At 41.6% G+C, this 22,010-nt stretch overlaps 1 protein-coding gene across 1 annotated transcript; it reads left to right on the top strand.

The window, feature by feature from the left end:
* The first annotated feature begins 13,403 nt into the window (after positions 1-13,403).
* On the top strand, positions 13,404-20,970 carry LOC108414819 (B-cell receptor CD22-like). The gene is made up of 11 exons (XM_037543293.1): positions 13,404-13,446; positions 13,740-13,889; positions 14,844-15,077; positions 16,092-16,325; positions 17,134-17,388; positions 18,887-19,144; positions 19,256-19,498; positions 19,591-19,678; positions 19,823-19,868; positions 20,218-20,501; positions 20,621-20,970. Exons 1-11 carry the CDS (start codon positions 13,404-13,406, stop codon positions 20,673-20,675), a joined length of 1,890 nt encoding a protein of 629 aa, XP_037399190.1. The 3' UTR covers positions 20,676-20,970.
* The last annotated feature ends 1,040 nt before the right edge of the window (positions 20,971-22,010 follow it).

Genomic DNA, 22,010 nt, shown 5'->3' with positions numbered 1-22,010 from the left:
AAGAAATCGACACACTCTACTGGTAAGAATCTCACTTTGATACGTGATCTTTTATCTGATGTGCTCATAATGAACTGAAGGCTTGTGGCAATGGCGAATAGCAACAGCTGCTAAAGAGTGATTGTAGGGCTGAGAAAAATCCAGATGCATAATGATTTGAGTGGTCACAATACAATGACAGCACTCACAGAAAACAAATGACATTTTATTGTTAAAATCAAGACTTAAATGTACAAATGAATTAATGTAGTAAATGTAAATGTAATGTTACACTTTCCACTTCTGGCTAGAACTACAGCCATATACAAAGGTTATCATTTTCATTTTCAATACATCATTGTCAGAATAAATGTGTTATTTGGATACAAACACTGTCAGTGAATGATTGGCAACAATTTCTATCAATGAGAGAAAGAGAGACAAAGAGCTGTCAGATATTGTCCATTGGTGGAAGGAGCAATTTGTGGATCTCCTTAATCTGGGAGTCTTAGCCAAAGGATTCTGGCATGACAAGCTCCATTTGCCTCTTGGAGGTCACTGAGGTAGTTGCTCTTCAGTGACAAGGTATTGATCTCGAGATTCATCTCGAGATGCTTAAAACTGTGGATATTGTGGGGCTGTCATGGACCTTGTACTGGCAGACCGGGGTGGTGATCCCTATTTTTAAGAAAGGGGACCGGAAGGTGTGTGCCAAATACCAGAGTATCACGGAGTATCACAGTGCTCAGCCTCCCTGGGAAAGTATATGCCAAGGTGGTGGAAAGGAGACTTCAACCGATAGTTGAACCTCAGATTGAGCAGGAACAATGTGGATTCTGTCCCGGAAGTGGAACAATGCACCAGCTTTTCACCCTCTCACAGATTGTTGAGGGGGCATGAGAGTTTGCCAACCCGGTGTGTTGGATGGCTTACGACCGTGTTCCCTGAGATATCTTGTGGGAGGTCCTCTGGTAGTATGGGGTGCCAGGCTTACTACTCTGGCCCATTCAGTCTCTGTACTCCTGGAGTGAGAGCTGTGTTCGTATACTCGGCATTAAGTCAACGTTAGTGTTGGACCCCTCCAGGGTTGTGCCTTCTCTCCACTCCTGTTTGTGACATTCATGGACAGGGTGTTAATGGGTAGCCGAGGTCAGGAGGGCATTATGTATGGAGGCCAGACGGTGGCATCTCTGCTATTTGCAGATGATGTTCTTTTGGCTGGATCACATGGATGCCTCCAGTGCTCACTGGATTGGTTTGCAGCTGAGTGTGAAGCGGTTGGTATGCAGATGAGCAGCTCCAAGTCTGAGTCCATGGTCCTAGCATGTCCACTCCAGGTAAAGGGAAAGGACTTGCCCCAGGTGGAGGAGTTTAATTATCTTTGGGTCTTGTACACGAGTGATGGAAAAATGGATTATGACATCGGCTGCAGGCTGGGGCAGGCATCAGCAGTAATGCAGTCACTGTACTGGACTGTAGTGGTAAAGAGGGTGCTGATCCATAAGGCCTACTACATCAAGTCATCCTAGGACCTGCTGTTGTTATTATATCTCCAAGTTGGCCTGGGAATGAGCTGGAGGAAGTTGCTGGGGACAGGGTCATCCGTCTGGGATTCTCTGCTCTCCCAACTGCTACCGCGACCCTATCTGGACTAAACGGTTAATGATGATGATGAGAGAGAGAGAGAGAGAGAGAGAGAGAGAGAGAGAGAGAGAGAGAGAATACAATGACCACATCTGACTATCAATGAACAGATGACGGTTGTTTAATCTCTGTTTAAACTGTTCAGAAACTCGTACCTCCTCCTCTTGAACTCAATGATGTGTTGAGGTTTTAGATTGTGTCTCATGTCTAATGTTTACGTGTCCTACATTTTCAGCAAATTAAACATTTGCAGGTGTATCGAAACACAGTCAAATGGTCATACGGTCATTGTATACCAGCAGTGGCAAAAATCCCAGTCTACAGGAAATTCTCATAAGAATTATGTCCAAATGACGAAACAGATTTTAATTATGTGGAAATGGGTCCTTTTTTTGAGTTGACAGTAAATTTGAACCACAGCACCTACACTAAGCTACTGGACAACCAGGTGTTCCCTTTTGTTCAGCATCTTCAAAAGAAGCATAACTCTCATGTTCATAGGGCTGCAAATGAGACTGATTGGCACTATTAACATTCATGAGCATTCGCACATCTGGACTGGCTGAAATCTGTGGGATGACCTCAAACAACGAGTAAGACGCCAGTAACAGCATCCACAAAATCTGGCTGAACTGCGCAATTCTGTGATGCACGAGTGGCTGAATATTGATGTCACCTACATCCTGAAAGTTGTCCAGTCCGTGAGAAATTGAATCCCAACTGTTATTTGTGCTTGTGAAAGTGGTCCATGCTATTAGCAATGTTTCAGTCACAGGTGACCTTTGGTGTCATATAACTGCACATCTCCATTTGTCTGGGCTGTCGAGTTCCAACTTCCCCATCCCTTTTTCTTCAGGCAAACACTCTTGATTGATCTACTTCAATCAGGACTCCAACTTAAACATCTTTCTTCACTCTTCCTTCATTCTCTCCTCTCTGTATTTACTGCTGCCTTCATTTTGGACAAAGGCCCAATCTCATTTCACCCCTTAGCCCTACTATTCAAATGGAGGTTTTTCAGAGACACACTCCCAACAGAGTGTTATGAAAACTGGCAAGATGGCTATGCAAGAGACCAAAGAAACCCACAAATCTGAGAACTTTCTCTCTTAAAAAATAAAAATACCCATGGTATAGATAATACAGTATTTAATGTTTTAATGTTGTTTTAGCATATCACGGCCCTTTTTTCATAGCAAGCATAAAAAAATCAATAGTTGTAGTTGCATTTGTAGTTTTTTGAGAAAAAATTGAACAAGAAGCTGATGAATAGCGTACATCAGCTTCATTTCACTGAAGAATTAGGGGTGGGTGATAATAAATAATTGCCTCTCTTCGAACGCATATGATGCCCTAAATGTAAGTAAGGGATTGTGCCAAAATGTACATATAAGTGAACTCATGTACACCTTGACAAGCATATATGAAGTTTTCTCTTCACACCAGCTTTTACACAACCCATATATAAACAGAAGTGAAGACGAAGACACACACACACACACACACACACACACACACACACACACACACACACACACACACAAGCAATTCCTCCCCTTCTTCTTCTTCTTTTTTTTCTTAGACTTCTTCTTTGTATACTGATGCCATCTATTGTGCTTTGTGTGTGTGTGTGTGAGTCTTTGTTTTCACTTCTGTTAATGGGTGCTATGGGCTATGTGTATATATATATATATATATATATATATATATATATATATATATATATATATATATATATATACACACACAACCCCAATTCCAATGAAGTTGGGACGTTGTGTATAACATGATTATAAATACGATGATGCGCAAATCCTTTTCAACGTATATTCAATTGAATACACTACAAACACAAGATATTTAATGTTCAAAAACTTTTTTTTTGCAAATATTTACTCACTTTGAATTTGATGCCTGCAACACGTTCCAAAGAAATTGGGACGGGGCAACAAAAGACGGGGAATGTTGAGGAATGCTCAAAAAACACCTGTTTGGAATATTCCACAGGTGAGCAGGTTAATTGGAAACAGGTCATGATTGGGTATAAAAGGAGCATCCCTGAAAGGCTGAGTCGTTCACAAGCAAGGATAAGGCGAGGTTCACCACTTTGTGAACAACTGCGTGAGCAAATAGTCCAACGGTTTAAGAACAACGTTTCTCAACGTGAAACTGCAAGGAATTTAGGGATTTCATCATCTACAGTCCATAATATCATCAAAAGATCCAGAGAATCTGGAGAAATCTCTGCAAGTAAGCAGCAAGGCAGAAAACCAACATTGAATGCCTGTGACCTTCGATCCCTCAGGCGGCACTGCATTAAAAACCCACATCATTCTGTAACGGATATTACCACATGGGCTCAGGAACACTTCAGAAAACCACTGTCAGTGAACTCAGTTCGTCGCTCCGTCTACAAGTGCAAGTTAAAACTCTGCCATGCAAAGCGAAGCCACATATCAACAACACCCAGAAACGCCACCGGCTTCTCTGGGCCCGAGCTCATCTGAGATGGACTGATGCAGAGTGGAAAAGTGTCCTGTGGTCTGACGAGTCCACATTTCACACTGTTTTTGGAAATCATGGACGTCGTGTCCTCTGCGCCAAAGAGGAAAAAGACTGTCCGGATTGTTATCAGCGCAAAGTTCAAAAGCCAGCATCTCTGATGGTGTGGGGGTGTGTTAGTGCCCATGGCAGGAGTAACCTGCACATCTGTGAAGGCCCCATTAATGCTGAACGGTACATACAGGTTTTGGAGCAGCATCTGCTGCCATCCAAGCAACGTCTTTTTCAGGGACGTCCTGCTTATTTCAGCAAGACAATGCCAAGCCACATTCTGCACATGTTACAACAGCGTGGCTTCGTAGTAAAAGAGTGTGGGTACTAGAGTGGCCTGCCTGCAGTCCAGACCGGTCTCCCATTGAAAATGTGTGGAGCATTATGAAGCGCAAAATACGACAACGGAGACCCCGGACTGCTGAGGAACTGAAGCTGTACATCAAGCAGGAATGGGAAAGAATTCCACCTACAAAGCTTCAACAATTATTGTCCTCAGTTCCCAAACGCTTATTGAGTGTTAAAAGGAAAGGTGATGTAACACAGTGGTAAACACGTCCCTGTCCCGACTTCTTTGGTACGTGTTGCAGGCATCAAATTCAAAATGAGTGAATATTTGTAAAAAACAATAAAGTTTATCCATTTGAACATTAAATATCTTGTCTTTGTAGTGTATTCAATTGAATATCAGTTGAAAAGGATTTGCAAATCATCATATTCTGTTTTTATTTATGCTTTACACAACGTCCCAACTTCATTGGAATTGGGGTTGTATATAGAGCAAAAATGTGTTTTAAAAAAAAGTACTTATATAAAGAACATGTGTGCACCTGCCTCAACTCTTGTATTCACCCTGTGTTCTTCGCTCTTCTGAAAATACGTGTTCACCACAGCCATTTCCATTCTCTTTGCAAAATCTACAACCATCTGACCTTCCGCATTTCTGTCTTTCACACCATACATACCCAGCACCTCTTCATCCCCTCTGTTCCCTTCACCAACATGTCCATTGAAGTCTGCACCAATCACTAATCTCTTCTCTCTAGGGACACCATCTACCACTTCATCCATCTTACTCCAAAATTCCTCTTTCTCCTCTAACTGACAACCAACCGGTGGTGCATATGAACTGACCACATTCAAAATCACACCATCAACCTCCAACTTCAGGCTCATGATCCTGTCTGACACTCTCTTTATATCCAGAACACTTTTCCCAAGCTGTTCCTTTAGGATTATCCCTACTCCATTTCTCTTCCTCTCTACACCATGATAGAACAGTTTGAATCCACCTCCAATGTTCCTGGCCTTGCTTCCTTTCCATCTGGTCTCCTGGACACACAGAATATCTACCTTCCTTCTCTCCATCATGTCTGCAAGCTCTCTGCCTTTACCAGTCATTGTCTCTATGTTCAGAGACCCTACTCTAACCTCCACACTCCTGCCTTTCCTTCTCTCTCGCTGCTGTCTAACCCGCCTTCCTCCTCTCCTCTTTGATGGTCTTCGACCTACAGTAGTCCACTTTCCACCGGCACCCTGCTGGTCAACAGCAACGGAGGCGGTCGTTGTTAACCCAGGCCTCGACTGATGCGGTATGGCAATCATATTTGTGATCCGCATGATAGTTTTCGCACAGGTTTTATGCCGGATGCCCTTCCTGATGCAACCCTCACCATTTATCCGGGCTTGGGACTGGCACCAGAAGTACTCAAAGTACACCCCTAATGGCTGGTTTTCAGAGCAGGCTATAATATATCCATTATATACAATACAATTATATACATTATATATATATATATATATATATATATATATATATATATATATATATATATATATATATATATATATATATATACATACAATATATACAGTATATTTTAGATGTATATCCATCTACTTGATTAATCTAAAATGAAACAAAAGTTCTGGTGAGTGATTAGAAAGTATTTTAACTTGTTTTTAGACTTTTAGCTCCATTCCCCCTCATTTATTGAGGACTTGCTCACAGGTGCCCTTTGTAGTAATGTATTTGATATAATAAGGGAAATAGGAAGAAGCCAGGCTCCCCATAAACCAGCTCTGATCCAATGATGTTGTGTGAAAAGATGTGGTGATTCTCATGTCTTGGAGGAAGCACTACTTCTCAGACTGATAGGGTCCTGCAATTGGTGTGAACTTTTTTGTTAGCTCCAGTTAAATATATAAAGGTGCTGTATAAATAAAGCTGAAGCTGTTTTTCTCATTAATGATGTGCTCACTATGCAGTGAAAATAAACCCCTTACATTTGGTGGGCAGTGAAATGATCTAACACTTAAGATGTTACTTTAATTATTACATGTTGGTTTTATTTCTGTTGTGTTATTGTTTGTTAGCACTGTGTTAAACTTTCTGTAAGTCTGTTCTGTACATCAGTGTATCTAGGGATTGTAGTTAAACCAGTCCATTGAAGTCAGGATTGTTTTCTTTTGTTTTGGTTGTAGTTACAGTGAAGATTCAACAGGTCAGGATTAGTTTCTTTGTTTTGACTCCATCCAGGTTCCTCACACTTGTTTTAATTTCACACAGGTCCTGCAATATTAAGCTACAACAGTTCTTCTGTAATTTAATGTGCCTTTGGTTTCTTTTATTGTGAGTTTGATATTAAAAATAAAGTTTCTTCTAAATCACTTCAAAATGTTCATCTTCCTATTTCTGTGCTAAATAACATCAACCGTTCTTCATATTTATATCACTCTCTGTGCTTCCAGATGAACGCCTGACTGAAGGCTGTGAGTTACCAAGTACATCATTTAATATGTTCATTAATCAGTGATGGGCTTTATGGCCCAGGGCGCCTGTAATTATAACTACATTCCTCTAGATGGCAGCACTAACCAGCAGTAGATGACAAACCAACTCTGACATCATCATCATTGAGGGAGAGAGAGAGAGAGAGAGAGAGAGAGAGAGAGAGAGAGAGAATGTGTGTGAGAGTGTGTGTGTGTGAGTGTGTGAGAGAGAGTGTGTGAGAAAGAGAGAGAGAGACCATGTGTGTGTGTTTGTGTGTGTGTGTGAGAGAGAGAGAGCATGTGTGTGTGTGTGTGAGAGAGAGAGAGAAAGAGAGAGAGAGAGTGTGTGTGTGTGTGTGTGTGAGAGAGAGAGAGAGAGAGAGAGAATGTGTGTGTGTGTGTGTGTGAGAGAGAGAGAGAGAGAGAGAGAGAGAGAGAGTGAGAGAGAGTGAGAGAGAGGGAGTGATAGAGAGAGTGAGAGAGAGGGAGTGATAGAGAGAGAGAGAGAGAGACAGAGAGAGAGAGAGAGAGAGTGAGAGAGAGTGAGAGAGAGTGAGTGATAGAGAGAGAGAGAGAGAGAGACAGAGACAGAGAGACAGAGAGAGAGAGAGAGAGAGAGAGAGAGAGAGGGGGGGGGGGGGGGGGGGGGGACTCTGTATCTGAGTGTAACAGTAGCTTTGTTTCTTATTTACCTGTTAGATATTAAAAACAACACACCGGGTCTTTATGTATCTGATGTGTCCATGAAAATAAAACAGGAAGCTGTACTGCAGCTGCTTAACTCACTGAGATATGAAACACAAACCAAATGTTCCCCATGACACTGCTGACACTCTTCAGCACTGAATTATCTTTTCAAGAGTTTTAAAATAATTCTTTAATGTTTTAACAAGAAATTATGATTTTTCAATGGAATTTTAAACATAATACATTAGTAAAACTTACACCTCACTGACTTTCATAAAACCAAATAATAAAATGACCCACAGTGGGCCTGTGTCAGGTCATCTGTGGACTAGCCCTGTGGTGCACCGCCCACCCAAATCCATTAAGGGCTCGCTGTGGACCAGCTGGTGTGGACCCAGTGTGGAGAGACCCACAGTGGGCCTGTGTCAGGTCATCTGAGGACTAGCCCTGTGGTGTACTGCCCACCCAAATCCATTAAGGGCTTTGTGTGTAGAGTTGAAGCCATCATGGTGCAGCATGTGGCCAGTGGTGACCTCGAGCTCAGTGTTCTGTATGTTCCTCTTTCTGTCAGTCTGATCAGCACACAGCAGTTATTTCTGCAGAACCATAATAACCCTTTTTTTTTTGTCTGTGCTGGATTGTGGTTTTAGCATCAGAGACTCTGAGCAGTGTCATCTGATCATGCTAATGAGATGTGTGTGAGAAATGGCCACCATGCTGACTACAGACCACAAGAACAGTGAGCGTCAAAAGCTGAAGATGTTCTTAACGTCACTGCTGATATTCCTCTGCACTGAAGAACATTTCTCAGAACTTTTGACTGCTTCATCAAGAATCTGTGATTTTTCATTTTAATTAATCAGATGAAGAAACAAGACATCACGACTACATAAAGTGGAGTTTACATGGAACTAAAGAAGGAAACCACACACGGCGGTTTGACTGCAGGAAATTTAGCAGAAGCAATGACAGATCCAGTGAAACGAGGAAGAGATCAGGTAGCGTATTTGAGAAAGTCAGCAACACTTTTTAACCACTTACAGTTTAACAGCTCAAATCTTCAGAGCCCCTCCTGCTCTCTGCAGTCGTTCTTCAGCTTCAGGGAAAGGACGTTGCCTAATGCAGGTTGGAAAGATTCTTATTGTTTGTGAAACGAGTAGAAAGTATTTTATGTATGAAAGTTTAATGGGGAGAAAAATGAACTGATACATTTGTAATGTTTTGTTATGAGCTGTTTGTCCCTCGTGGTCATTTCTAATGTAAGAGAAACGCTGAGACACTCTGGTAGCTGAATGGAGGTTTTATTGCATGGCTTTTCAGAAATCACACAAAAGCAGTTCAGTTTTAAATTGGGCTCAGGATAAATATGTAACATTAAACAAGGTCAGTTCAGGAAATTGTAAATGTTTTGGAGGTGGACGTTGATTAAAACCCATTCTGTTTGATTTTGGGCTTAGAAAAGTAACTTCACTGAATAAAAGAAAGCTGGACGTTATACTTTGCATTGTGGATGAACATTAATTACTGATAAGATCACAAATCTATATGGTTGACATGAGCTATTAATGAGCTTGATTCCAATTCAGTATTTAACTTGTGCATTACTGTCTAATACGGATCAGAAAAGTAACAAAAGGTTTCTTGAAGATCTGCATTTCCAGTAGATCCTCTCCAACTCTAGCTTTGCAAGTTTTGCGTTGTCTTCAAGAGTATCTGATGGGCCCATACTGGAGTTTCTGATGGGTCCATACAGGAGTTTCTGATGGGCCCATACTGGAGTTTCTGATTGGCCCATAGTGGAAGGGTACTTGTCCTGCTGGCATGACAGTTTCTGTACCAGTCCTAAAAGAACCATAATGCATGGAAGGTTTTCCAGCTTGGATGAAGCTCCCAATCGGCTTTGCCTTCTCAGTGGGTCTTGCTATTGTACCAGAAAGGAGAGCAGCTGTATGATTTCCATGGTCCCTACTGTGACAGTGCTGGTATGATGGTTCTGTTTGTTGGCTTGGCAATCGATTCTGCAGCAGCTCTTCTATGTTCATCAGCTTCTCTCTCTTCTCAGCTGGAGCAAATCAACGTTGGATGATCAATGTGAGCTTCCTTTTTCAATCTGAGCTGCAACTTCATACCATGTGCTATGCATGTCTACACATCTCTGGCACACAACTAGTCTCAAACACCACTGTTTCTCATTTACCTCATTTGTGATCTTCATCATTTGTTTTAGGATGGCTTCATCAGTCACTTTCCAGTCCAAGCGCAGGGGATTAGGCTCCTGGTTAACGTCCTCATGCTCAAGGCCCTGGTAGACCACGTTAGGGAAAATATCATGTGGTCACACTGTATTTAACATCTGTCTCACTTTATTTAGAAGAGAGTGAGATTTTTTGCTTGAGTTCTATCACACAATACACGGACTGCTGTGGCATTTCACTGTCATGCTGCTTAGTGCACATGAGCTCTTGGAATAGTTTGGTATTACTCTGTCCACCTAGGTGGGACTGGAGAGTCTTTAAGCTCCTCAACAGTTTAGTCATCCTTGTGCGTTAACATGGCTTCAGATTTCCAGACCTGATACCTCTGAGAACACCCATCACTATTTCAGCATCACTGAACTGCTCCTTAATACCTTCTTTAATTTGTGTACATATGTTGTTGTTGTAGCTCATTTCTGAGCCCTGGTCACTGATCTGTCTACCTTGAGTCTTAAACTGTTGATGCTGAAGCAATGAAAGATCCCAAAGGGGGCCCATGCTATCACGTGTTATGTCTGAATAGTGTTTAGCTGAACATCACTGGGTTGTGATACGGGCTGTGATGGTGATGGAAGTGTCGGTGGTGAGGTGGGGCTGATCATGTACCTTCTTACTAACGGCATAACTAGAAAGCATTTTCTGCAGCTCTGTGTCAGTACCAGGTGTAGCTTTGACAGGAGTAGCTGTGGTTGGATGAACTAGATTAGTAGCTGGTGAAGGATTTGCTGGATGTGGCTGTGTGGCTTGTGTGAGGAGCACTAATCACAGTACTATCAGCATTTACATTAACCTGGCCTCCAAGTGCATTACGCAGATCAACCCTACCATCTACACCAGCTTTGGAGTAGAAGATGGTACCAATGACATCATTTAACTCTAACAGCTGGGCCATTCCTGCATCCTCAGGCTCAACAAAGTCTTACTGCACATGAAATCTTGGATGTGCTTAAGGCAGCTTTCCTCTTCATCCAGCAAGCATGGACAGATCCTTCCCTGCCACTGGACTTGAAAAGTTCCTCGAAAAGCGTGAGCGGATTTTTCCTGATGGTCCAAGCTTATTCTCTCATTGTCTGCCACCTTTTCCTCTTTCTTCACACTTGGTCCCCAGTCCAGGAGACTATTTCATGCTCTGCTCTGGGTCTTCCTGTTTATGTATAATGCAGCCTTTGCTTTTCATTCCTCACTCGTGCTCAGAGTAGCAAGAAAGAGTCTCACCATCATGGTTGTCAGATGCAGCCAGATGGTGAGACTCTGCTGACGTCCCGGTCAAAACAACCAAACCAAGCAGGAGAACGATAAGCTGACTTAAGTTTCGTGAGTTGCTGCAGATTAAATGTATCAGACTGATTATAAATGTAAATAAGTCCATTCACCTCCAAATTACCGATGTTCGTCTTCTCTCCCTTTGCCGTTTCGTTATCTGCGTTGCTATGGTGACCAGCAGTCTGCACTGATCTTCAGGGTTAAAGGGTGAATTAGCAGTTCTACATTAAATCCAGCCTTTAAGATCTTTTATTGTTAAACTGTGTTAGAACTGTGTGTTATAATGATTTTACAGTAAAGGAGGATTATTATGTTGTATTATGCTCTGCAGCAGTGGAGCGATTATTCAGGCCTGATTCTCACCCCAAACAGAGCCACAGTCACTGATGAGGATCCTGAAGTTAAAGTGTTGCTGAAGTTTAATAAAGACTCTGAATGTCAGTTCATACACCGATCAGACACAATATTAGGACCACCTCCTTGTTTCTACACTCACTGTCCATCTTATCAGCTCCACTTACTGTATAGCTGCACTTTGTAGTTCTACAGTTACAGACTGTAGTCCATCTGTTTCTCTGATACTCTGTTACCCTGTTCTTCAGTGGTCAGGACCCCCATGGACCCTCACAGAGCAGGTACTATTTGGGTGGTGGGTCATTCTGAGCAGAGCAGTAACACTGACATGGTGGTGGTGTGTTAGTGTGTGTTGTGCTGGTCTGAGTGGATCAGACACAGCAGTGCTGCTGGAGATTTTAAACACTGTGTCCACTCACTGTCCACTCTATTAGACACTCCTACCTTGTCAGTCCACCTTGTAGATGTAAAGTCAGAGACGACAGCTCATCTGCTGCTGCACAGTTTGTGTTGGTCATCCTCTAGTCCTTCATCAGTAGTCACAGGACGCTGTTGGTGTTTCGGTTGGTGGACTATTCTCAATCCAGCAGAGACACTGAGGTGTTTAAAAACACCAGCAGCACTGCTGTGTCTGATCCACTCAGACCAGCGCAACACACACTAACACACCACGACCACATCAATGTTACTGCAGTGCTGACAATAAACACGGTGTAAGGGGTCAAACAGAGTATCAGAGAAACAGATGGACTACAGTCTGTAACTGTAGAGCTACAAAGTGCAGCTATACAGTAAGTGGAGCTGAAAGACGGAGGTGGTCAGAACGTTATGATCAGCGTATCTTGCTGAAAGGTTTTATTTCTACAGTTGACAGAGCTTTGAACAAAATTCCCTGGTTTGTCGGTTGTTTTTGTTGGGAAAGATCTGGAATGATTGACTTTGCCTTCAGTCCTAATTGTTGTTGGATATCACGCCTTTGGGTGTGTAAGTTTGATTGGTTGGACTTTTTGGTGATCTGTTTGTAGATTTGCAGCTTTTCAGTCGTTTCTTTCTGGCACAGGATTAAATGCAGTGTCTTGTTCACGGTCAGTTGAGCTTGTTTGGTGTGTCAGGTGGAGATTCACAAACGTTCTGACAGTCGAAAACTTTCAAAGTAGCTAAGAAGTAGACACCACTCTTTCTGGAAAAGCAGCTAAATTGTAGCAGCTGCACATTTTGGGAAAGTACTAGTAATTTTTCAGTAGCTGTCCCAACCCTGGTCAACGTGTAGTACCAGCTGAGACGCTGGTGGATGTTGTTATACACACACTGCCCATAGTGCCCTCCTGTGTAAACAGCCAACTGTGACAGTCACTAACCCAGCAGCTGAGCTCCATATGAAGAGAACTATCCAGCACTGTGGAAATAACCCAGTACAATGACCCGTCAGGCTGAACTCAGCAACTGGACAAGAACAAAAAACAAGACAGTGTTTTTAGAGTTTAGCTTTAGTCACAATTTGACTTCTAAATACTTTCACAGTTCAGAGGATTCAGCCACAGTGAGGAGAAACATGAACACAGGACAAAACATTTCATCTTTGGAGGATTTTGTTCACCACAGGATGCAGCAGCAGCGATTTTAATAAACGCCGTTTTCTTTTTCTCCAGAAAAAAGCAGCTTTAACTGGGAGGTCCTAATATGGACTGACACCAACTACAGAACAACACAAAGACAATGTAAAAGACAAAGAAGTAACTGCACGTCTGAACTCAGAGCTCTTATTCTGTAATCATGAGTGTTTTTACAGATGTTGACATCTGAAACAGCATTTCAGACTCTAAATGAAGATTTTCTACATGTATTACATTCTTACTGTATATGATCACACAGGCTGACCTGCTGATCTCACTCAGAATGTCTCTGACTGTTTCTCTGCTGGTTCTGCTCTTCATCTCTGGTGAGTCTGAGCTGCTACTTCTCACTGAACTCTGTACAGTTATGAGTTTATTATTATATATGATACTGTGGTCACTCGTGCTGCCCCTCCCCTCCACACACTCACACACACTCCACCCTGCTACAAGATCCACTGTGGATTTGTCACATTGTGCTTTTTGTGCAGCTGATTATTCAAACTCAGCTGAAATGAACCGTCTTAGAAATGAGCTGAAGTGGAGACTTTATGCAGCATTTTTACTGACTGAGACCCAAACAGTGAGAATTTACACATTTCTGTGTTTTGTGTTGCAGGAGTTGTTGCTCAGGATGGGTGGGGTGTGGATTACAAAGATCAGTATATCTGTGCTCTAAAGGGGTCTACAGTGACCATGCGCTGCACTTACACATATCCAAGTGGTCCCGTTGTCCAAAAAGCTTTCTGGACCAAACAGTGGGGTCAAGGTTCAGAGCCTCCTGATCTGTTAGAGTACAGTGGCAGAGCTGAGTATATCGGAGATAAACAACACGACTGCACTCTCAGACTGAGGAATGTGAGAGAAACTGATAAAAGTAAATATTACTTCAGATTTCTAACAGACCAAACTGGAGGACAGTATCAAGGTGCAGGTGGAGTTGATCTTTAAGTCACAGGTAAGATCCATCAGCAGAAATAAGACACTGGACTTCATTCACTGGTGGTCAGCAGGGATATTTAACTAACACTGAAAGTCCAATTACTTCAAATTTCTTGTTTGCATTTCAATCAAACGATTAGAAGTCCAGACAACTAATAAAATAGACCAAAGGACAAAACCTCACCCACACCCTCTGACCCAGGAGCTAGACAGAGTAGACTTCTATGGGCTGCACATCCCTCTGACCTTGAGCTCTTGTAAGCTTAGGTCGGGGGTTCATGCTGGCAGAGACAAAGTCTCCTCTAAACAAAGTTAGTGCTGGTAAAACACCCAACCAAAGCATGCAGGCAGCACAAGAGCTGCAGTCCCTAGTTAAATATAGTTAAAAGCCTTCAGGTCAAACACCACGACTAAAGTTCTCCCCCAACACAGGAGACAAGCTCATGTAAACTAGAGTGAAGGAACTACTGATAAAATACCTTAAACAAACACACTTTAATACGAGAGATTATAAACACACTGAACACACCCTCCCTCTCCAGCCGTTCAGAGTCTGATCTCACTGATCAGATAATCCTTTATTAGACCCACAACAGGGGAAATTCACACTGCTAATGTGCTAATGTGTAATAACGGTTAATCTCCCTCAGATCACTGTAGATTTATATGTTATGTCCAGTGGTCAAATCTGAGCTGCTGCCAGCTTCATGATTTAGATTTACCCAGCTGACTCAGTGAGTGTGAGTCTCCACAATGTGAGTTTGTTTTCTCTGGTTCTCAGATCTCCAGGTGGAGGTTCCTGAGAGAGTGATAGAGGGAGATGAAGTCACTCTCACATGTAAAACCACCTGCAGTCTGACAGTCAGACCAACATTCACCTGGTACAGAAAGGGACATCCTTTATCCTCCAGGACTGACCAGCTCCACCTGCAGCCGGTCAGCAGGGAGGATGCAGACAGGTATCGCTGTGCTGTACTGGGTCTTCGCTCTCCTGAGGTCACTCTTAATGTGAGATGTAAGTACAGATTCATTCATTCAGTCTCAGAACACAAACTAAGCTGAGGCTTCGTGCTGAACTGTCTGTGATGAAGCTCAGCCCAGCAGCTGATCTCTTTAGACAGTAATATATCACTGAGTACCTGCAGTAAATATCCATTAGGATGGCACTGTAATATCTGTACAGACAGAACTCACACACTTTAACTGTGAAACTATAGTTAATAATCTCAGTCCTGCAGATTCTGTTCACTGAATGTTTTCATGTTTTCCTGCTCTAACACTCCTGAGCTCATGAAGGACTTTGGGATTAGCTAAAGTTTTGCTGTAAGAGCATGAAAACCTCTCTACTCTCCTCCTGACGCTTCCTATGTTATGTGTTAGTCTGTATATATAATGCAGTAATAATAGTTTATATTTCAGTTTTACACTGAGGAAAAGATCCAGACGTGCACATCAGACAGTCATGAGTCAGATCTGAGTCAGTGACTCGAGTCACCAGAGCACTTTGTCCAGTGTTTTACTTTAATTAAGGAGGCTTTAGTAAAGACCATCACCTACCTTAACTGTGTAAGTCTGATTGAACTCATGAAGTCATTAGTTTTTTTATTGATCCTTAAAGAACCAAGAAACATTTGGGAAAGTTTCATTCAGAGTCTTTGGTAAAACTGATCTAAAAGCTGGAAGAACAGTGATCTTCATACGCTGAACTGAAATAGATTGCATTAGGTCTTCACTGCACACATGAGAAATCACTGCTTATAACTGGAGAACCACAATTTATACAGCAGTTCAGAGTCAGAGTCTGATCTCACTGATCAGATAATCCTTTATTAGTCCCACAACAGGGGAAATTCACACTGCTAATGTGCTAATGTGTAATAACGGTTAATCTCCCTCAGATCACTGTAGATTTATATGTTATGTCCAGTGGTCAAATCTGAGCTGCTGCCAGCTTCATGATTTAGATTTACCCAGCTGACTCAGCGAGTGTGAGTCTCCACAGTGTGAGTTTGTTTTCTCTGGTTCTCAGATCTCCAGGTGGAGGTTCCTGAGAGAGTGATAGAGGGAGATGAAGTCACTCTCACATGTAAAACCAGCTTCAGTCTGTCTTACAGACCAACATTCACCTGGTACAGAAATGGACATTATTTATCCTCCAGGACTGACCAGCTCCACCTGCAGCCGGTCAGCAGTGATAATAAGGACAGGTATCGCTGTGCTGTACTGGGTCTTCGCTCTCCTGAGGTCACTCTTAATGTGAGATGTAAGTACAGATTCATTCATTCAGTCTCAGAACACAAACTAAGCTGAGGCTTTGTGCTGAACTGTCTGTGATGAAGCTCAGCCCAGCAGCTGATCTCTTTAGACAGTAATATATCACTGAGTACCTGCAGTAAATATCCATTAGGATGGCACTGTAATATCTGTACAGACAGAACTCACACACTTTAACTGTGACACTATAGTTAATAATCTCAGTCCTGCAGATTCTGTTCACTGAATGTTTTCATGTTTTCCTGCTCTAACACTCCTGAGCTCATGAAGGACTTTGGGATTAGCTAAAGTTTTGCTGTAAGAGCATGAAAACCTCTCTACTCTCCTCCTGACGCTTCCTATGTTATGTGTTAGTCTGTATATATAATGCAGTAATAATAGTTTATATTTCAGTTGTAAACTGAGGAAAAGATCCAGACGTGCACATCAGACAGTCATGAGTCAAGTCTGAGTCAGTGACTCGGGTCACCAGAGCATTTTGTCAGGGGTTTTAGTTTAATTAAAGAGGCTTTAGTAAAGACCATCACCTACCTTAACTGTGTAAGTCTGATTGAACTCATGAAGTCATTAGTTTTTTATTGATCCTTAAAGAACCAAGAAACATTTGGGAAAGTTTCATTCAGAGTCTTTGGTAAAACTGATCTAAAAGCTGGAAGAACAGTGATCTTCATACGCTGAACTGAATGATGTGTGTCTGTAATAAAACATATAAAACATATTTCTACACTACATTTATAGTTTGACTAATTAAACAGAAAAGCACCTCCATAAAGTGTGACGTGTCTTTCTACCTCTAGATGGTCCAAAGAGCATCTCAGTGTCCATCAGTCCCTCTGGTGAAATAGTGGAGGGCAGTTCAGTGACTCTGACCTGCAGCAGTGATGGAAACCCACCTGTGGAATATAACTGGATTAAAGGAACATCATCAGTAGGAAAAGGAAAAACTTACACAATGAAGAAGATCAGCTCTGTGGACAGTGGAGAATACAAGTGCAGGTCCAGTAATGAACATGGAGAGAAACTCTCTGAAGCTCTAACTCTGAATGTTTTGTGTGAGTAAATCCTCCTCAATCAAATAAAACCATTGTTTAAATTATCGTTAATCAGCTTTACTGCAGAATTTTGTGAAAGTGCTGAAATACTTGGCGCCCCCTGCTGTACAGGATTCCTCCAACAGTTCTGAAATACATTACATCAGTTCTTCAAATCACACCTGAGAAATCACTGCTTAGAACTGGAGAACCACAATTTATAAAGCAGTTCAGAGTCAGAGTCTGATCTCACTGATCAGATAATCCTTTATTAGACCCACAACAGGGGAAATTCACACTGCTAATGTGCTAATGTGTAATAACGGTTAATCTCCCTCAGATCACTGTAGATTTATATGTTATGTCCAGTGGTCAAATCTGAGCTGCTGCCAGCTTCATGATTTAGATTTACCCAGCTGACTCAGCGAGTGTGAGTCTCCACAGTGTGAGTTTGTTTTCTCTGGTTCTCAGATCTCCAGGTGGAGGTTCCTGAGAGAGTGATAGAGGGAGATGAAGTCACTCTCACATGTAAAACCAGCTTCAGTCTGTCTGACAGACCAACATTCACCTGGTACAGAAATGGAGGTTATTTATCCTCCAAGACTGACCAGCTCCACCTGCAGCCGGTCAGCAGGGAGGATGCAGGCAGTTATGACTGTGCTGTATGGAGTAAGAACCTTTACTCTCCTGAGGTCACTCTTAATGTGAGGTGTAAGTGCAGATTCATTCATTCAGTCTCAGAACACAAACTAAGCTGAGGCTTCATGCTGAACTGTCTGTGATGAAGCTCAGCCCAGCAGCTGATCTCTTTAGACAGTAATATATCACTGAGTACCTGCAGTAAATATCCATTAGGATGGCACTGTAATATCTGTACAGACAGAACTCACACACTTTAACTGTGAAACTATAGTTAATAATCTCAGTCCTGCAGATTCTGTTCACTGAATGTTTTCATGTTTTCCTGCTCTAACACTCCTGAGCTCATGAAGGACTTTGGGATTAGCTAAAGTTTTGCTGTAAGAGCATGAAAACCTCTCTACTCTCCTCCTGACGCTTCCTATGTTATGTGTTAGTCTGTATATATAATGCAGTAATAATAGTTTATATTTCAGTTTTAAACTGAGGAAAAGATCCAGACGTGCACATCAGACAGTCATGAGTCAGATCTGAGTCAGGGACTCGAGTCACCAGAGCACTTTGTCCAGTATTTTACTTTAATTAAGGAGGCTTTAGTAAAGACCATCACCCACCTTAACTGTGTAAGTCTGATTGAACTCATGAAGTCATTAGTTTTTTATTGATCCTTAAAGAACCAAGAAACATTTGGGAAAGTTTCATTCAGAGTCTTTGGTAAAACTGATCTAAAAGCTGGAAGAACAGTGATCTTCATACGCTGAACTGAATGATGTGCGTCTGTAATAAAACATATAAAACATATTTCTACACTACATTTATAGTTTGACTAATTAAACAGAAAAGCACCTCCATAAAGTGTGATGAGTCTTTCTACCTCTAGATGGTCCAAAGAGCGTCTCAGTGTCTGTCAGTCCCTCTGGTGAAATAGTGGAGGGCAGGTCAGTGAATCTGACCTGTAGCAGTGATGCAAACCCACCTGTGCAGAACTACACCTGGATTAAAGGAACATCATCAGTAGGAAAAGGAGAGACTTACACAATGAAGAAGATCAGCTCTGTGGACAGTGGAGAATACAAGTGCAGGTCCAGTAATGAACATGGAGAGAAACTCTCTGAAGCTCTAACTCTGAATGTTTTGTGTGAGTTTGTGTTTATTTGTTCCAGTTGTTCATTATTTTGTAGAAATTCTCTTTTATAAACATTTACTATCATGTGATGACTACATCATGCAGTTCTTCTGTGACTTCTAGATCCTCCAAAGAGCGTCTCAGTGTCCATCAGTCCCTCTAGTGAAACAGCAGAGGGCAGTTCAGTGAATCTGACCTGCAGCAGTGATGCAAACCCACCTGTGCAGAACTACACCTGGTTTAAAGAAGGTGGAAGCTCACCTGTAGGATCTGGACACAGTTACATGGCTCCACAGAGAGGATCCTACTACTGTGAGGCTCAGAATGAACACGGATCTCAGAAATCAGCTGCAGTGACTGTAAAAGGTGTTATTGATGGAAAACACAGCCTGAATAACATTTACTAACATTCATAATAATTAGCATCACTTTAAACTTTAACACTCATCTGCACACAGGGGTCTGGAATTCAGCTCTATATGCAGTTATTGGAGTCACAGCTGGATGTGGATGTTTATCTCTTATCATTGCTGTATTTTGTGTAAGGTAAGTAAACATATATTTAAAGTTTATTGAAGCACTGGAACTAGTTTTTCTTAATGTGTCAGTGAAAAAAATAATCTGTTGTAATTGTTGCACAATATTATTGTTCATATTAATATTATTCATCTTTATACTGTTACTTTTCAGGAGAAAGAGAAGAGACAATTCAGCTGATGATGCAGACCAGACACAGGCAAGTCAGTTACAACATCAAAACAGTAAAACTTTAAAATAGTGACCTTGTTGTTTTAGTTTTAAGAAGAATAAATATGAGAGACAGTTTTATGTCTATATTCACTTTGATTGTTTCCTCTTTATGGTGTACATATGCTAATATTGCCAAAGGAAAAAAAAAAGGATGAATAAAATCCAGAAATGCTCATCTCTAGTTCAGAGTGGCACACAGATGCACATCAAATCACTCTAAAAGACAACAAGTACAAGTGTTATTATCACCTAAACAGGCATGAACACAATTCGTTTATTGAGTCTCAGTGTATGAGATAATTATTGACCCATCACGTCGTTATTTCTGACTGCAGGAAAATCTCTACAGTAATGTGGCCGTAAGACCTGCAACCAGTGACGCAGCACCTGATCCAGATCCGTCCAATCAGGACGATGTTCATTATGCCAGTGTTGGACCCCGTAAACCCAGAAACCCCAGGAATGCCGAGAGCTCTGCAGGGACAGCTTCTGCCTTTGGGGCTGATGAGGAGGTTCAGTACGCCAGCGTCCAGCACCGCAGTGATAAAGTAGTACAGAAGACTGAAGTGGACGCTCAGTATGCGAGTGTGAGGTTTAGTCGCACTGGTGCTGCCAACAGGTGAGAGAACCCAACCTTCCTAAACTGATTGAGCCCTTTCTAACAGAGCTTCACCCTGAACTGAATTATGTTCAAGTAATGGTTTCTGGTAGGTCACCCTGTTTGTTCTGTTAACGCAGGGCTGCTAGATCCACACTTGAGGACCCCTCAGTGATCTACTGCAGTGTGAAATAACCAGCGTTCACAGGACCACCGTTTTGACCCATGGACAGAACTTCATCTGCTTGTATTTGAATCCTGCTGGAAAGAGAAGATAAGCCCTCTGTTGCATGAAGACCTCCTTTTCAGTACGACCATTCTGTGGATTAGTCCTTCTGATAGTCACAGGATGCTACTGGACTGACTTTCACCTTTTCAAAAGGTACCATTTTCAAGATTTCAGATTAGAAATACTGTAAATACTTTAAGCGACAAGACTGAACCACTTATTAGATATAAAACTCAAAGTAATCGACCTCAAGCAAGATCAAGTTGGGACATAAGTCAACACTTTCCCACAGGTTTTTATAGTAACAGCAGTAATACTTGACTCGTCTCTACAGCACAACAATCCCATAGAGAACACTTTCTTCTTTAGGATCTCCAGTATTTTACAGTGCTGAGCCGATTTACTGGAGTTTGATCTTCTTCTCACTTCGGTCACTGATAGAAAAGTGGTTTGGACGGTGTGTAAGATTATATAAAGGACTCTGATTCCATCAAAAAGCTCACAGAAGTAACCGATGTCAGGTATACACAGTGATCTTATCATCTAACAAGAGTGTGGTAGCTTTGCCACAGCACCACGCTGGTGATGAATCATGGGAAAACAGCCAGTTCCAGTTGTACTTTCTATATTAATCTCTGTCAGATTCAGAGCTTGTATATCAGGTCGGGAGGCTGATCACACAAAACAGCATCTGACAGAAATGCGGTCAGTACTAATCAGTTTGAAAGACGTACAGTAACAGATCTTTTCACTGTTTCTCTGTTTGTGGTATATTATTGTCTTTTATCGTTCATATTTTCTCCCTCCCAACAAGCTGTTCTCCCCTTATGGGAAAAGTTGGTTCTGATCCTTGGTATGGTATTTCTGTATTGGATCAAATGTTTAATACAATTAAATATGCTCTTGGTTAAATAAATTAAATAAATAAATAAATAAATATGCTACTCAAGTAAAAGTACAAGTACTCAGTCCATATTTCTACTTATACTTGATACTATGTACTTGTATATTCGGTGAAATGTAAAATGTTCTTTGAGTTATAATATTATTATATACAATATAGTCTATAATACTGTATCAATACGCAGACCTCCTAGCTTTTTAGCTTCTTATTCATGTGTGGATCACATCCGGTGTAGTCTGAACTCATTATCTTATGCAGTTTTGTGCTTCTACACATGCGATACTGATTTATAGATGTTACACTTTGTTTTCAGAACAGCTCGTGATGTACAATGTTATGATTTGGCTGAAGTGTGAAGCTTCACATGTGAATTTCTATTTGTTTGTTTAAGCATAAG

The sequence above is a fragment of the Pygocentrus nattereri genome, chromosome 12 (assembly GCF_015220715.1).
Source record: "Pygocentrus nattereri isolate fPygNat1 chromosome 12, fPygNat1.pri, whole genome shotgun sequence".
In the NCBI taxonomy this organism is placed as follows: domain Eukaryota; kingdom Metazoa; phylum Chordata; class Actinopteri; order Characiformes; family Serrasalmidae; genus Pygocentrus; species Pygocentrus nattereri.
The sequence above is the reverse complement of the archived record's forward strand: the minus strand, read 5'-3'. Positions and strand labels throughout refer to the sequence as shown.

Bases quoted from the DNA above. Each gene is read 5' to 3' on its own strand.
- LOC108414819 (XM_037543293.1), top strand. From the start codon at position 13,404: ATGTCTCTGACTGTTTCTCTGCTGGTTCTGCTCTTCATCTCTG. The intron at 13,447-13,739 runs GTGAGTCTGAGC...TTTGTGTTGCAG, and splicing joins GGTTCTGCTCTTCATCTCTG to GAGTTGTTGCTCAGGATGGG. The intron at 16,326-17,133 runs GTAAGTACAGAT...TTCTACCTCTAG, and splicing joins GGTCACTCTTAATGTGAGAT to ATGGTCCAAAGAGCATCTCA.